At 42.6% G+C, this 16186-nt stretch overlaps 1 protein-coding gene across 1 annotated transcript in view; it reads left to right on the top strand.

The window, feature by feature from the left end:
- Nucleotides 1–9542, top strand: part of ARHGAP6 (Rho GTPase activating protein 6) — a 343048-nt gene extending 333506 nt beyond the window's left edge. The window contains 3 exon segments of the mRNA XM_050913825.1: nt 4787–5049; nt 6624–6704; nt 7446–9542. Coding sequence (XP_050769782.1) covers nt 4787–5049; nt 6624–6704; nt 7446–8152 — 1051 coding nt within the window. The 3' untranslated portion in view covers nt 8153–9542.
- The last annotated feature ends 6644 nt before the right edge of the window (nt 9543–16186 follow it).

Raw genomic sequence — 16186 nt, 5'->3', positions numbered from 1 at the left:
TCACGTGACATATGGTAGAGTCTGTAGAGACTTCTTTCTTTAAGCCGTCAGTTTGGAATGATCATATTATTTCTAACTCAAGCTAATAAAAAAACCTTCATGCTGGATTTCACCATCTATAATACAAAGACAGAAAATTGTGTCTCACATGTGGCTACACATATGAATTGAGCATAAATTTGTTGCAAATCATTGTGGATGTAACAGATTATTGTTAGATCCTGTTTCCTTTAAGTTAATTGGACTTTCCTTGAGCTTCCTTACTTTTCAGCCAGCGTGCACACCTACGGGAGAAAATGAATCTTTTGTGCAAAGCTGGTCACAACTGACAAAAGGGGTTTTGTAAGAAAAGGTTACAAAACCAAATAGGAACATACAGCTACACTAGTACCAATTTATTGTATTTTCAGTAATGGGCAGATGAAGTATCACTGAGATAGGAAAAACTTACTATCTGTCATTTTTCTTATACTCTGCTGTCATGTAAGTGATTTATTCTTCATGTTAATGAAATATGTTTTCACTGTGATTGCAACTTCTTGGTTAAGATGTTCCAGGCAATTAGAGGGAATGTTGCTTAGTGTTATTGCTAGGAGTGTGATGCTCTTAAGAGATTAATCTATTTCAGAACATGATCTCAATTTTGAGGCTACATATTTGTTGGTTATTTTTCCTGTAAGAAATGTGAGGCAGCAGACAACAAGGAGATGTTCGTCTCGATTTGGTAAAAATGAGCCTCCAAAATACATCCTTACTACTCTTGGAAATTGCCTGGTCATGTACTCAAGATCCAAATTTGGATCCGTGGGACAGAAAACTTTACGTATTCTTGAGACAATCTTCATCAGAAAAGCTAGTTGGCTGCATAGCATAGAATATGGAATCAACTTCAAGACTTTAATGTCATATTAATTGCTCTGAAGGTCCTGCTTCTGCAATTGCCTTCACATCTCTGCTTTTGATGTCATTACAAATGCTTTCTTGGCTCTGATCTAACAGAGAAAACGCAATCTCTTTTCCTCCCCAGAGGAGGACAAATCAGATGTTCATCATCTCTCGGTTCTCTTAAGAGCTGAGCATCGTGAATGGTGTGTCACGGAGTTTATGGAAGTCGTTCATGGTAAAGCACTAATTACCATTGGCAGCAATTATGAAGTGTGCTTTTGTGGAGGACTTCCCAACTTTTTTGTATGTTGGCTTGATGACAATGGAATTTGGGGTTTCCAGCTGTAAGATGAAGCATCTTTAAACTAACACAAAAATAAAATCTGTTTCTTACTATTATTTATTGCTTATCATGGTTAGTGCTCCTTTTAGAGTAAATGAGTTTCAAAGTTATAGAATTTTCAAATGTTTTTGGATGGTGATGATGGGTTTTAATCCATCCACAAAGATGAAGCCATACAATAGGCCATACAGTATGTGTAAATGCAGTTTTCAAAGCTGCAGAGACTCCCTGAATCATTGAGTCCTCTACCCTGTTAAAGTAGGAACCACACCGTAATCCCATAATAATCTGTTTTGTTGGTGGCACCTGTGTTGCTCAAATATGTGTGGAAGTTACTACTGCATGCTGCCAAGCCATCACACTCTGTATGGTTTGCCTCTTGTAAGACATAATTGTTTTCCCACTCAGAAGCTTTAAGGTATAACAGAAAAGGATTTCTGCCAAAACCAGAAAGGGATTTCCTGTTTTGATGACCTTGATACCAGTAGAAAAGTAGGAATATCCCCAGTAGAAGTAATTATTTTTATTAACATTTTTCCAGTTCACCCATGCAAGTAGACTCTGGTGGATAACAGCAGTTCAGAAGGATGCAAGTTAAAAAGGAAAGCCCAAGACTCCATAGCGTAGTTGATTTTTGTTTTGGAATCTGAAATATTTTTGAACACATGGCATAGGTTCGTTGTGCAGCTTTCAAATCTTTCAGTTCCTACGTAACCACTTTTTAAATATTTTCCTTAACGTAGTTCATAACCACTAGAAAATACTTTACTTGCCTTCCCATTTCTCACATTTGATAGTACATAATCTTCTATTATTCTTTGTGGAGACCATAATCTGCCCTTATTCATAGACTGCATATAGGCAAGTGGGTATCGTGCACAGTATTTACACTTGCCTCCCAATTTAGTTTGTCCCCAGTGTGTGGGTAGAGAATCTCACAGCTATCCAGGGGAAGATGAATTTTGAATTTTAGTAAACATCTGTTTGCTACTGAACTCAAACCATAAAGCAAACAGATGCAAAAGTTTTGTTTTAAGGAATATGTGAGAATTCGTTCTTTATTTGGAAAGATGCAAGCCAAAGTCTTTTGCAAGTTGTGTCTTATTTTGTTCGTGAAGAGCATGGTAAAGCTGCAGATGTATGAGCTCAATTTCCAACTTTAAAGTATTCAATCCATTTTCATGATTTCTTGTAGTAAGATTGGCAGAGTCCACAGGCATTTTCTTTGATTTTTTTAAAACTATTTTTTCTAAACAAATTTGAAAGTGATGTTTTATATATATAATTGCATGGGCTTACTAGCAGAAACTGTAAATGAGTTTAGAAACTTGAACATTTCGATCTTTCCAAAGACTTGACAGTTTCTATTCAAGTAAATTTTTATCAGGAGCTCTGTCTTGAGAAGAAATAAACTATAGCAGATCATTCAAGGTAAGACATGAAATCAGTGTTTCACAAAGCTCATGTTCATGTTCCCACATTCTTTCATTTCCATTTCCCTTTCCCCTATTCCTTGTGTTACCTTGCCGTGGCTAAGTGGTGCCTCTCTCTTTGCCCTGTGCAACATAGTTAGGTTTGGATCCTGCAAAGATTTACATGTGATAAGCCTTATTGGTGTCACCGTTAGTGCTAAGTATGTCTGTGTGCTAGCAGGGTGAGGTTTAGATGACATTCAGTATAGAAAGCTGGAGAGAAAGACATTTGGTCATAGGAAACCTACAGATACCGACATTTCTCCCCTTTTCTCTCGGGTCCTTCTGGTTCTTCTAAAATTCCCAAGACATTGGTTAAATCTCATCTTAATTCACACTCACTGTACAAGCTTTTTTTAGAACTTAGGAGGGCAGAAAGAAAGGAGTAAGGGACAAAAAAAAAGAGAAAAAAGATTTGTGATAGAATTGTACATACTTAAAAGACTAATTCTTCAGTGTGTGGCTGTTTATAGATTCATTTACGTTGGACTCATCTTCAGATGAGAAGTTGAGATGGGAAGTTACATAATTGAGGCATGATTTACTTTTTTTTTTAATGACTTCCCAACGTTACCATACTAACCACACTGGGAAGCCTGGGACAGCGCTACTTCGCCAAATGGCAGCTGTGTTTTTTTGAGTTGTCCACAGTTAAGGTTCAGGATCAGTTCAGTGATGGATTTCTTGCTGGGAGTTACCAAGGAGTAAACTTAGTTAATTCATTCCCAACACTTTATGGTTGCTTTTATACTGGGAAAAAAAAAATGGAATATTGAATAACATCATCATGATGTTGAGCGTATATATTTTATGTTTTGGGACATGCAGTATGTAATTGGCCAGATAAAAAAACCCAACAGCTTGAAAGTGATGTTAAGTTTTGTCATTATTTCTGTATTAATATTTAGTGTGCTGTGGCTAGCCTGTCTTACCACTGTGTGTTTTCTTTATTTTCTTTCTTCAGTTTTATTTCATTTGCCTGGAAAGAGGGTTATTGTTCCATAACAAGTAATGTGCTTTGGGTGCTCACTCAGTTCAAGCTCTCTTTGGATTTGACTCTGAGAAGAGCTGACCATTTTCAGTGCAGTTCATTTACAAGAATGAGCCTCTGTCGTGTCACATTCAGTTAGAGCAGATATTAACGTGAGGTCACTGAGAGAAGTGTTTGACTCAAGAGAAGCAAAAGATAAGCATCTAAGAAACAAAGATCAAGGTGCAGAGAAATGAAAAATGAGTAATAGAAATATAAATTAGGGAGGACCGATAGGAAAAAAAGTTATATTTGTTTACAGAGTATTTCTACATATTCTTTGGGAGGTTCAGTGGCTCACGGACTGCCTCCTATCTGTGTAGTAAACTGTAACAGTTCAAGAAATCTCCCTCAATGTTCCCAACACATTTCAGAAATGAGAGTTGTCTCTCTGAGCCTTGGCTGTATTTTGGTGGGGCTTTTGTTTGCCTTTTTTTGTCAAAATTAAATGCAGGCCATGCTGTTGGTGATATAAAGGTGAAAGGGTAAAAGAAGTTGTAGAAGTTATCAACAGAGCCAGGTTGCTGCCCCCATCAGAAGTACGATACATCTGCTTGTCTCCTGTAGAGTATTTACCTTCTGATGTCTCTAGAAGAGAATCCTTCTCACAGCGTGAGAGGCGAGCTATGGTTTTGATTTCTCTGACTGTGTAGTACTTCAGAATGGCAGAAGTGATTTTAGCATACTGCTTAGCATCAAACTAATCTTCTCTATCATGCCCTCAGATTTGCCGTTGCAACAAGCTAAATTGTCAAGGTAACATAAGGAATTCATTCACAATTTAATTTCCTGTGGTGAACTGTACAGTTGTGTGGTTTTTGTTTTCTTTCTTGACAGCAACATCTTTTGATTTTTAGTGGCCTCTGCTGGCCACTTCATGGCAAAAGTTTTACTCACAGAAAATTCACCTCTGTACTGCTTTTGAAGTGTTTTCATTTCAGCAGCTGTGATCATACTCCTGTATTTGATTTTATTTGTGTGATGTCAGACTGCACCTGTAGTTGTGAACATAAAGCATTTTTCATTAACAGTAGTTTGTTTATCAAAATTTCTCAGGAGCCCTGAGATGCTGCGGTCAGAAGGTTCGTACTCCACAGGAGGAAGACATTCTTCCACAGACTCCAACAAAGCTTCAAGCGGAGATGTCTCCCCTTATGACAACAACTCCCCGGTACTGTCTGAGCGCTCGCTGATGGCAATGCAAGAAGAAGTTGCCCGCAGCCCAGATAAGCTGTACAAGGTACCTGAACAGTACACGCTGGTTGGACATTTGCAGCCTAAGACAAAGGAGAATTCTTCTGCATCACAGGCTGGAAAAGGTAGAGTACATCCTGCTCGTGTTCCTCCTCCTCAGTGACTGATGGGGGTTTCTGAAGTAATTGAAAAGTGTCATTTTTGTGTTATCAGCTACCAGGATTTGAGGAGCAATAGTGTAAATAACCTTACAAGAAATGACTGACAAACATCCTTTTTTTGTGTTGAGCCTGAAGGGTCTGTGCTCAGCCCTCCTCGTTAGCTCAGCCAGCTGTCAGGGGTGCTCTTGGTATGGCATTTCTCAAAACTTGGAGCTATTATTTAGGAAAACAGAACTATGTATGTCCTGCTTTTCAGCCTGTCTGTGGCAGCATGGCAAAGACTTATTTCTAGTCCTGCTCCGTAGGACTGTAATACCTACAAGGTTATGGTCCGGACTTTGGAAAAATCTGAGACTTTAAGACGTCAAGCTACGAATTTTCTCCAATTGAAAAGTATGACCTCAGCACCCTCTCACTGGAGAACACAGCTGAGCTGCACAGCTGTACATCTGCTACCAATGACACACTTAGCAATACTAGTGCAGGGATCCATAATTTCCATAGCTATCTAGGGAGTGCGCACCTGAATGATTTCTTCTGTAACAAACTGTGGTTTAAACTGATAGCTCACTAGCGCTTCAAGATGCTTTTCATTTTAAAATATTTTTTAAAAAAATTACATTCATGAAATGCGTATCTAGTGAGCCAAACTTTAAGAACTTTCAGTGCTTAGGGATGCAGATAACTGGTGGTATTTTTAAAACCACTTCATTTCAGAGGTACTGGTTAAGCACTTAATTCCCTTTGGTATTAATGGGATTTAGACTGTTATCTCAATTATATACTTTAAATGCCAGTGGGCATTTATCTTCCTTATTCAGCATCTAAATCTCTGAGTAGGTTTCAAAATTTGGTCAGATTTTTAGTAAGTTATGAACAGGAAATTACATAAAGTTTTATCATATTAACCATCTTTTGGATTTTAATATGCATCACAACGATACTGGACCATGACAAATTAGGAAATTCCTTTACTGCCAGATGGAATCAGAAAAAGGCATGAAACAGTTACAATGCAGGACAATGCCTGATGTGCGCATTTCATTAAATCTCTGTTCTGTGACAGCACTTCCCTGTAAGACAGCACTTCCCTGTAAGACCCAAGCGATGCTGCAGGTTGATAGAGCATGCCTTACAGTGACCCCTGGGGCTGCCTGAGGGAGCTTTGCCATTCTTTCCTGTAAAAAGCACATGAACTACCTTCTGTTGACCAAATCCTCCTGTTCTTGTGCAAATTCTCCAACTGACTTAAGTAAGGCAGAGGACTTAAGGGAAATTCCACTCTCCCGGCAAACTCAGGTGTCCTGCCCGTACAGAGTTTGCTGAATCCTATTACAGGATCTGAGCCTGAAACAGCAAGTAACTGTGAACAAATACATTTGAGATGTTTGTGTTAGGTGCACGGTAAGTCAGATGCTAGTATATGTTAATGACTCTGATACCTTATGTAAGGTTTTACCATTCCATTTGTATGTTTCTAAATAATGGGTTTAAGAGGATTGATTCAGCATCATCTTCCTGCTCTTACTGCTATTTAGATGTTTCCGAAGATCATTTTGATATCTGGGGCACCTGGCATTCAACGCTGAAAAGCGGCTGCAAAGATCCAGCAATGACAGGTCAGTTATTTCTCAAGTTTTAAGCCCAAATCTAGCAAAGACATAAACAATTTCTTGGTTTTGAGAAATTGCAGTGAAACCAGTAGGAGAATTCACATTGTCCAGCGCTGGACTTTTAAAAGGTGACTGTTCAATAAAATACAGAGAAGCACAGTGGTTATACAAATGCGGCGACGTTTCAAACTGTCACAAGATAATTTAAAAAGACGTTTTAAAATTACTTCAAAAAATAGTTTTATAGTCTTGTAAAAGTCATTGGAAGGTGGATGCCCGGTGGGGATTTGAGAGCGGCTGCTGCAGTGGCACAAGCACAGGCTGTGAGGTTGGCAACACTGGGTGCTGACCCTGCTGCTGGCCAGCATTGTCCTGGCAAGTCCCTGACCCGTCTTGCCTTTGTTTTTCTCCCATCTGTACCCACCTCACAGAGGAACTGTGAGACTAAAACACCCTCCTGCTTTTCAAGCATTTGAAAGATGTTAGCGCTGCAAGGCTTTATGACGGAGCAAAGTATTAGAGTCGCCAGGGTAATAGATTAGACATGGTTCAGATAGATGTAGGGCTGCGGCTCTGTGTCCCCAGGTTCAGCCAGTGGTGAGGCTGATACACCTTCAGTCGCATAGCCTGGTGATAAAAGCCGCCATCCCTCTTCTACAGTGTGACGCAGGGGAAAAGTAATAACTTGTTAAATGCCACCTCAATGGTTACGCAGACTGATGTTGTCTTTCTGACTCTGGCCCCCAGGTTCTTACGGGAACATTTACGAAAGCAGCTTGCTGCGACCTGGACAGTGCTCTCTTTCCCAGGGGAACCTCGCCATATATTCTCCTCAGTGGCAGGGCAGCTCCTCCGAATCGGACACCGGCAGGCAGGTCATGCGAAGGAGCCAGACGACTGCTGCCATTCCTGAGTGTCAGCTCCATCCCACGGTGTCTCGGGTGTGCAGTAACCCGCAAATCGAAGTCAGCGGTAGGAGTTCAGACCTGTCACACTCAAAGTCGGAGCAGCACTTGACTTTAAGCAGTGTGGAGGACCTCGGTGAGCGTGACTCGAACGCGGGTTGTCCGCAAAGTACAGCCAAGCCCTCCTACAGAAAAGAGCGGCCACCACCCCCCTACCCAGGCCCAGCAAAAACAAGCTCCGCGTTGTCACAGCGATCGAGCGTTTCTTCAACGTTGCAGTCTTTGTGGAGAGTTCAACGCCAAGAAAAAAGTTCAGGGACCAGAGCCGCTGGAGGACCGCCAGCCAAAGCCCGGGACCAGGCCACCTCCAGGCAGGAGCGGCTGGCCCCGCACTCCCAAGCGGGTCACAGCTATTCCAGGGCACCTCACAGTCAGAACAGTAACAATGTTTCAGAGGCGGACTGGCATGATTGGCAAAGGGAGAGGTGGCAAATTTGGGAGCTATTATCAGCTGATAACCCCGATGCCCTCCCAGAAACCCTTGTATGATCGGACTCTGCAGAACTGCCACTCATACCTAAGCCTCCGTCACACAGGAAAACAACGGTGACATTGGAAGACAGGGAGGGCTTGTTTGTTTTATACCAACTGAATTGCATATACTTTTTTTAAACTTGTTCACTTTAATTTCTTAACAGCACTGTCAAGCAATCCATTTACAAGTACAGTATGTTCCTGGTTTTCAGCAAGCTTTTGAGAAAAAACAAGATGAAAATTTTAGTCTAATAACTCTGTATGCATACGCTGTGTATAAGATAAAACTGTTGCTTTGATGTTGCTAAAAATGTATTTATATATCTGCAGTTTTGATGATTGTATATTCTGTAATGGGTATTGTATGATAATCATATATTATGTTTTCATATACAGATGTCAATCAATCATGACTGCTTTTTTTTTAAAATCACTGCACTTACATTACCGTGATATGCATTGGAATTCTATAGAAAGTGCACAAGCTGGTTTCTGTGCTTATATAAAAAAAAACCCTGTTAAAGGGGGAAGTTGTCCTTCTTTTCATTGCCTATTGAAAAACACTAAAATAGAGTGGAACATGAAAAGCCATATATTTTATAAGGGTAGTAGTGAGCTTAGAGGGGAAATTACCAAATATTTTTTTCTTATAAATGTATTTGCAAACAAAATTAAAATTTGATACAAGATTGTAAAAATATTTTTTTAGATTCTGGTAGGAAGCAGCTCAGAGAATCAACTAAGAGCAAGGCCGTGCCTAAACCAACTAAGGATGTAGTGCAAAGGTCTGCCCTCCCATTCTAGAGGAAAACTGATGTTACGTATACGGGATATAATATATATATTTATAAATGTATGATTTTATGTATTGCTCTAAAACAATAAACTGGAAACCAAATTTTAGAAAACCAAACCCAATACATCGAGATAACAACTGAGAAAGAATATGGCTTTTCCTTTGAAATAACAAAGCTTCAGCATTAAGAAAGTTAGAGAAAGAAAAAAAAATGCAGATGGACATACGAAAGGGAGTCACACAGAGTTTCAGAAATGAACATGATGTTTGGAGAAGTTCACAGCTGCATTTCTATAAATATTGTGCCAAAGTCTGGGTCAATAGTACTTCTTCAATAACTGTATGTTGCATTGTTAAATGTTGCTGTTTTATACACGTTCTGGTGTTTTTAAATTGCAAAATTGTTTATGGCCAGCAGGTGGCAATGTACTTCAGTATTTTAGAGAAAATTCTTTTTATCACTTGATAAGGGAAAGTGTATCATATCAAAAGAATTTTATAAAACATATTAGTCTTAATTTTAATGAAGTTGAAGACTTATTCAGTGATGTTGTCTTTAAGTTCTATCTTGTGCCATAATGACGGAATAAAAAGCTAAGCAAAATAATGAGCATCTTTTTTGCTCCTTTTTTTGAAGTAAGGTAAAAATTGATGTGTTTTCATTCTTGAGTATCTCTGTCAAAAACATCTAAAAGGCTTAAAAGCTTAACGACCACTTTCAAATGTGACTTAAATGTACAAGATCCAAGGTTTTACTTGAGTTTTAGGCTTAAAAATCCATCACATAAAGAGTCTGCCCATCATATCTCCATTTCCCAAGTCAAGTTACAAGATAAAAGCACCAACCCAAGTAGAAAGGGGCAGGATTTGGCCTTTGACTGTTGTAGCACTGTCAGGCTGGCCAGCTCTTCTTATGAATACCGCATTCAGAATAAATCTCAGCTCTCTTCTGGTGGTTGCAAGGCTTTTCCCAATACCGTCTTGATATACTAGACTTGATAGGAAAAGGTTCTTGCATGTAGCTTGTTGCAGCAGCTCTGTGTCAAGTTATTACCAAAAAAAAATGGTACCCCAAATTAAAAAGATAGTGGAATACAAGGAAGGATAAAAACGAGCTCTCACAAGCAGTCTTCACTATTTGATCTTGTCTCAATATTATCCCGGGCTTGATACAGATTTGCTACAGGGAATTCAAGCTCCCTAATAGTCCTCAAAACCAGACATAGCGTAAATCCTGCTGCAGAAGATGACCTATTCACTAGATGTCCATCTCTTCATTATAAATCCCTTTCTAAATACAGAAGCACCTGCGCATTTTTAACATTTTTAGTGAAAGGTGTCTAATGGTTACTCAGCCTCATAAAGAGCTTGCTTTTCGCCAGTACCCCTCTCTGTATATATGTGTACATATGTGTATATTACCATCTATATGGAGTTTATGCGAAAACGGAGAACAAAAAACAAGACCACTGCTGGAGGACAGCCTTGTCTGCACACATTTCAATACACAATTGCTTGGAAGAAAAGAGATATAGAATAAATTCTGATGAATTAAAGTAACACTTGCCAAGATTACATCATTTCTGTCTGTTATTTTCATTTGACCAGGACAGAGCAAAATTATCATGAGCAGCTTAAGGATGTAGTAATTTTTAGTTGTACCTCTTTCCAGGCTGAAATCAGTGGCATAATTTCTTTTGATGTCTTTTTTTATATTTCACAAGAAATGTAGCCTTGAAAGGTTGTTTCTAGTTTTATGTTAGCTGATAGATCTGTGTGGGCTATTCCATTTTAGATCTCTGCAATGTTTTTCTTCCTATGACACATGCTCTTGTACAGCCATAATATTCCTCTTACGGGGAAAATCCGTAGTGTGGGGATATCAAAGCCTTTTCTCTGACTGTTTCCCTTGGGAGCACGATTCCTGTCATAGCAAAAGGGTCATGGGCCTCTGCTTCAGTGAAGAGCGTGGTAGAGAAGGTCTCCTCTGGAGGTCTCGAGGCCTCAGGGCAAACTCCTGCAGTTCAGTTCCCTCCCATCGCTTCCTATCGCACCATGCTGGTTCATACCTAGGACTGAAAAAACCCCTCTTTCCCCTGACGGTCTGCATTGCCTCCTCTCGGGGGGTGTCTCCCAGCTGAGAGGAAGGGTGTGCTGCACTCGCAGGTGAGCCCAGGAGAGGTGAGACGTGGATGCCCCAAGGACAAGGTGCCTGCGGGTTGCCCATGGGGCAGGGGTTGCTCTTCTCTCTTCTGTTGCAGAAACAAAAAAATGAGAGGAATCAGTGCAGCTCTAGATACAACCCAAATGTGGTGGGGAACCTCTGAGCCAAGGGAAAAAAGGAAAAGCTCAGACTTTAAAATATTACTTTAAAAATTACTGTTGCTGCCGTCTTCTAAAACAAGATGTGGTTACAATTGACTCGCCCATTCCAAGACCATTGCTCCACTGCCGAGCAGTAAGTTGCACCTTCTCCCTCTTCCCCAGCCTCTTATCCCATCCCTTCCACCAGCTCTTGGAGTGGTGGGAGGAATCCCAGGGCTTGTTGCTCTGGCTGAAACTTGCCCTGTACAAGGAACACATAAAATTCAGGTAGCTCAGTGGCTTTCACAAGTGGTAGGCACAGGGGAGGAGAAGGGACAGGGTCAGAGATGGGGGAGAGGAGGAGGATGGGACTGGCCGCCCCTCTGGCAGCAGCCTCCAGTTAGCCCTGTTTAAGCTACTCATGCAACTTCAACGTGTAGGCAAGAGGGCGGCCAAGCACTTCAGAGTGGCTCTGTGTTACAAACCTAAGCCAATCCAGCCGCTGCTTCGGGTGCTTGAAATCTCTCAAGTGCTCTGCTGTCTACATCAGGAGCCTAGGCTGCTACGATGGCATAGATTAATGCCACTCAACTTCTCTGCTGTTGAAACGGCATGGTTCAATGGGCTGCAATTTGTGGTTGTATGGTCTGGGGAGGGTGGGTTCCTGTTTTGTTACTGGTTTTGTTATTTCACAGGCACCAGTCGAGGTCAAAAACCTCTATTCCAAACTTTCTGGAGCACCATCTTGTTCTGTGGCGCTGGTCTGGCAGAGGGTCAGGGACTTCTTTCTCCTCTGGGAAACACACGGGATGTCTGAGCCTCACCTTGCTCCCTCCCTCTGTCTCTCTCTTTCCCTTCTCTTTGCATTCATTTCCAAAAAAAGAAAAGAGTAGCTCCATTGTGCGATGCTGTAACCTCACAGAACTGCAAAGCAGTGGAAATGGTTCTCGGTCGCATTAAAGAGTATCTTGACATCAGTAAGCCCTTTTACAACATCACTGAGAACAGCAAACTACTGCTGTGCTACAGTCGCTTTAGGGGCAGGCATCTCAGTGTCCAGACAGTGCTGCAGAGACAGCAGAGCTATTCAAGGCATGTAGGCACCCAGAGTGTTGGGTCATAAAATGTACCATCTCTGAGAATACCATTCATCTAATTTTTCTGAAGTTTAAAGCATCTCCAAAGGTGGTATCTACATCTGGAAAAGTTACTCACAAGCTCCCTTTTTATTCAGTGGAGAAAGACAGGTATTTCTGTGCCACCATCCATACAGCCTACTTGAGTCTTTCTTTGAAGGATGGTCCCCTTTGAAGGGCTGGACACTAGAAGAGCCCGTTGCTTTCCACTGCCTATATAAAGGAAGCCTAAATAAGTTGCCCAAATAGACACCCCTCTACGGAAGCCCTCCAAGTTTGGCTGAATGAATCCCACCCTAAGGGTCTGGTAAAATAGAAAATGGATGGCAATCCCAGCAACAGTAAGAAGGAGCATTTAATAACGCCATTGTCTAATGCCAACAAATTATTACAGCGTGGGGAAAGGAAAGCAAGATGTTCAGCACACCTTTCCAGCTCCTGGGAAAAGCGAAACTTATCCAGAGGCCTCGGCGATGTTCTGCTATTCCCTGGGATCCTGGGTGAACCTGGGGCTGGTGGGGCTGGCAGAGACAGTGCTGCTCCTGGGGGCCTGGGAAGGTGGCCGGCAGAAGGAGACGGCACGCTCAGCTCTGCTGGGTGCTGTAAGAAATCCAGGCTTTTTGGAAAGTGAGGGAGAGACACTGCCTGGTCTGGAATTGCACTTTCTTTTTTTTTTTTTTTTTTAAAGGGGATTTATTTATTCACTGAAAACTCTTGTTTCCAGCTGATCTGAAAGTGTTCATGAACGGGACTAGGATTTAATGCATTCAGTGAATTAAAAAATGAATATGAGATTTATGAAAGCGACCTGATTTGGGCATTTTAGAAATATAGGGAGGAGAGGGGTTGTGCTGAATCCCAAGTGGCACTGGCAAATGGAGACAGGCAGATAAAATCTTCCTTGTGAAAGACGGGGGTTAATCCTCTTTCCTCTGCTGCTGAGTAAGCAAATGTCTTTGCCACTGGAGTTTTAGGCTCACAGAGGGAGGGAGGGAAGAGGAGAGCTGTCTTTATCCACTTCTGTCTAGAATTGCATTCGGGAGGGGGTGAAAGAGCGTGTTAGAGCAGGCGAGAGCGGTATCTCCAGCTGGGTGGTTGCCGCACTCTCTGGGTGAGGACTTGAGCCATGGACTCTGGATGCTCTTCTAATGATTATTTGAACGTCTAAATAAAACAGAACAATTTTTTAACAGTGTCTCTGTAAAACAAAGGGGACATGAGGGGATGCCTCAGATCACCATTTCCTTTTGCTGGGCTGGCTCTTTTCCATTTCCCTTTGTCCCCTTCCAACCATAGCTATGAGCTTTAATTAAAAAAGATTTTTTAAAGAGCCTGGAAAACAAAAGCATTTGCTTTAAAATCTGGGGTGGAAAAAAAAAATCAGATCTGGGAAAAACATCAGAAGATATCTGGCCCCATCCTACCAAACAAGGAGCAGCCCCTTCCTCTTCCCCGCGCACATGTGCTGGGGGAGCTGAATGCCGCTCGCCAGGAGGGAGCGAGGCCGGACGGCAGTCGGGCGTTCAGCCGTGGGGCTTCACACTCAGGCACCAGGAGGAGAGGAGGGTGAGCACGGATGTGCATAGGGCCACGCAAGCACTGGGCAACGTGCCGAGACCAGCCCCAGCTCCCTCCGCCCAGCAGGTGAAGCCCTCCTTGAGGCTGGGGCACGGGGACATCCCTGCTGCTCTGGCCAGATGGGACCTTGTGAAGCGGGACCACCTCTGCCCAGACCAGGCGGCTTATAGACACAGAAACCACAACTCCCAGCCAGTAATCACCGACAGATTGCTCCCTGCTCAGGCGCTTTGCCTCCCTGGTCAACAACAAAGATTTCTTACTGCATCATCTTAATAAAATTCCAATTTTGGTCTGCTTTGAAAAAGGGCTACCAAAAAATCAAAGCTTCCTTTAGAGTTTAAAAACTCTCCAGTCATGAAGAGAAAAGATCACCTGAGCCCTGGTTACTATTTTCAACCTCACAGAGGTGAGTAGGCAAGTGTCCATCCAAAAAGAAGGAAAGAACTAAAGAAAGAAGGGAAGAAGGGAAGAAGGGAAGGAGGAAGGGAAGGAGGGAGGGAGGAAGGAAGGGAGGGAGGGACAAAGGGAGGGAGGAAGGAAGGAAGGAAGGAAGGAAGGAAGGAAGGAAGGAAGGAAGGAAGTTTGTACTGAGAAGCACTTTCTCATGCAGAAAATAACAAATGCACGCGGTAGCCTGCCAAGCAGGGTTACTGAAGTAAAAACACACTGTTCACTTGAGGACAAGAATCACATGATCACTTTGGGGAGACTGAGTGTTGAATATGGAAGCGGCATCTGGCTTTTCTCCTAAAAAAAGGTTTAAAAGGGTGAGATGCTGAACAAACTCTTCCTTACACCTGCAGGCTATTTCTGTAGCTCCCAATAGCCAGCTAAATGTTACCAGCTATGCTTTTGCCAAGGGTGGTATTGACTTCATGTAGCTGTCGCCTGATTTCTGTTAGCAGGGAGAGCTAGAGCCCTGAAAGAGCTCAGAGCTGTAAGGAGGCTCTTCTGAAATCTTCCTAAAAAAACGAAAAGGCCCCAGCTCCAGTGTTATCAGCCACTTTGCAGTCTGTGAAAAAAGCAGTGAGGCTGAAAAAAAAAAAGAGCGCTCTGGAATAGCAACCACATCCCACTGGACTGTCGGTGGGTGAATGTTATTTTAGAAGAACCTATTGCTGCTAACTCTGTGAGCTGACAGTGGTCAATGAGCGGTAGGACCTGGGGAGCTGGAAGACTCCCCTGTAAAAGGAACAACGCCTCTAATAACAAAATAAGAAAGAGGGAGCGAGAAAGTTTGCAGTGGAGAATGAATGCTGTTTTCCCATGACTGCCACTGACAGACCAGTTTCTGAACCTGCAAATCTTTCCCATCCTTGAAGAGTCAAGATTTGCAGCAAAATTTGCAATTTCCAGGATTGGTGTGGTGGAGTAGAGGGGAGTCTGGGAGTGGCAGCACCAGAGGGAACCCAGGAGGTGTGGTGAGGCCCTGCTAGCTGGTGTGTCTTGTCCTCTGTGCCACTGCAAGTAATTTTGCCTGATCCCTGGTGCTGGTGAGAAGATGGGTATGAGAATGCATGTGAGCTTTGAGCTTTGCTGCACTGGCATTGCTACACAAGTGCTGGGACAGAGTCATACCTACATTTTGGTGTGCTTTTCTTCTGGCCTTATGGCTCCTGCATTCTTCCTTGCGCACTAGCCAAGACTGAAGAAGTGACCTTCAATATGGCTGTCCTTCACAGTATTTTCTTGTCATCTGGTGATTTGAACAACACTCCTGGGATATACCAAGTGTATTTAAGCTCAGAGTGTCTAGCATCTAGTTCTCCTGTTCCCCTGCTTAGTGAAGGGGACCAAGGGCAGTGCAGCAGATGCACATCACTCATCAATGGACCACACGCAGCTTTCAGGTCCTGCCTTCCTCAGCCCTCTCCCATTTTCTTTTATCCATCCACCTGGCAAGGGGATGCTCAGGCTGGATCATGCAGTGGGAGAGGCCTGTGCTAACAGACTACATCTGCCCAGGGAGTTATGGAGCAGGGGTGTCTCTCGGGCTGCAAGGCTGTGCTGTTGGTAATGGTTTTGCTCCATTACCATTTGCTGCAGGGCTAAACATGTCGGGGTTGGTGTTTGCACCTGCTTGGGGCTTGGAGGTCAGGGCAGCAGAAGCCCTGGCTGCTGGACTGATTTCTGCAGGGAGGGTAGGTGGTGTGTGCGTGTCTCTCCCGCAGGCCTGGGCAGCTGAGGTTAGCTGAGAAGCTGGTGCCTTTCCCCAAGGACAAGGAAGCACAC

The sequence above is a fragment of the Gymnogyps californianus genome, chromosome 1 (assembly GCF_018139145.2).
Source record: "Gymnogyps californianus isolate 813 chromosome 1, ASM1813914v2, whole genome shotgun sequence".
In the NCBI taxonomy this organism is placed as follows: domain Eukaryota; kingdom Metazoa; phylum Chordata; class Aves; order Accipitriformes; family Cathartidae; genus Gymnogyps; species Gymnogyps californianus.
The sequence above is the reverse complement of the archived record's forward strand: the minus strand, read 5'-3'. Positions and strand labels throughout refer to the sequence as shown.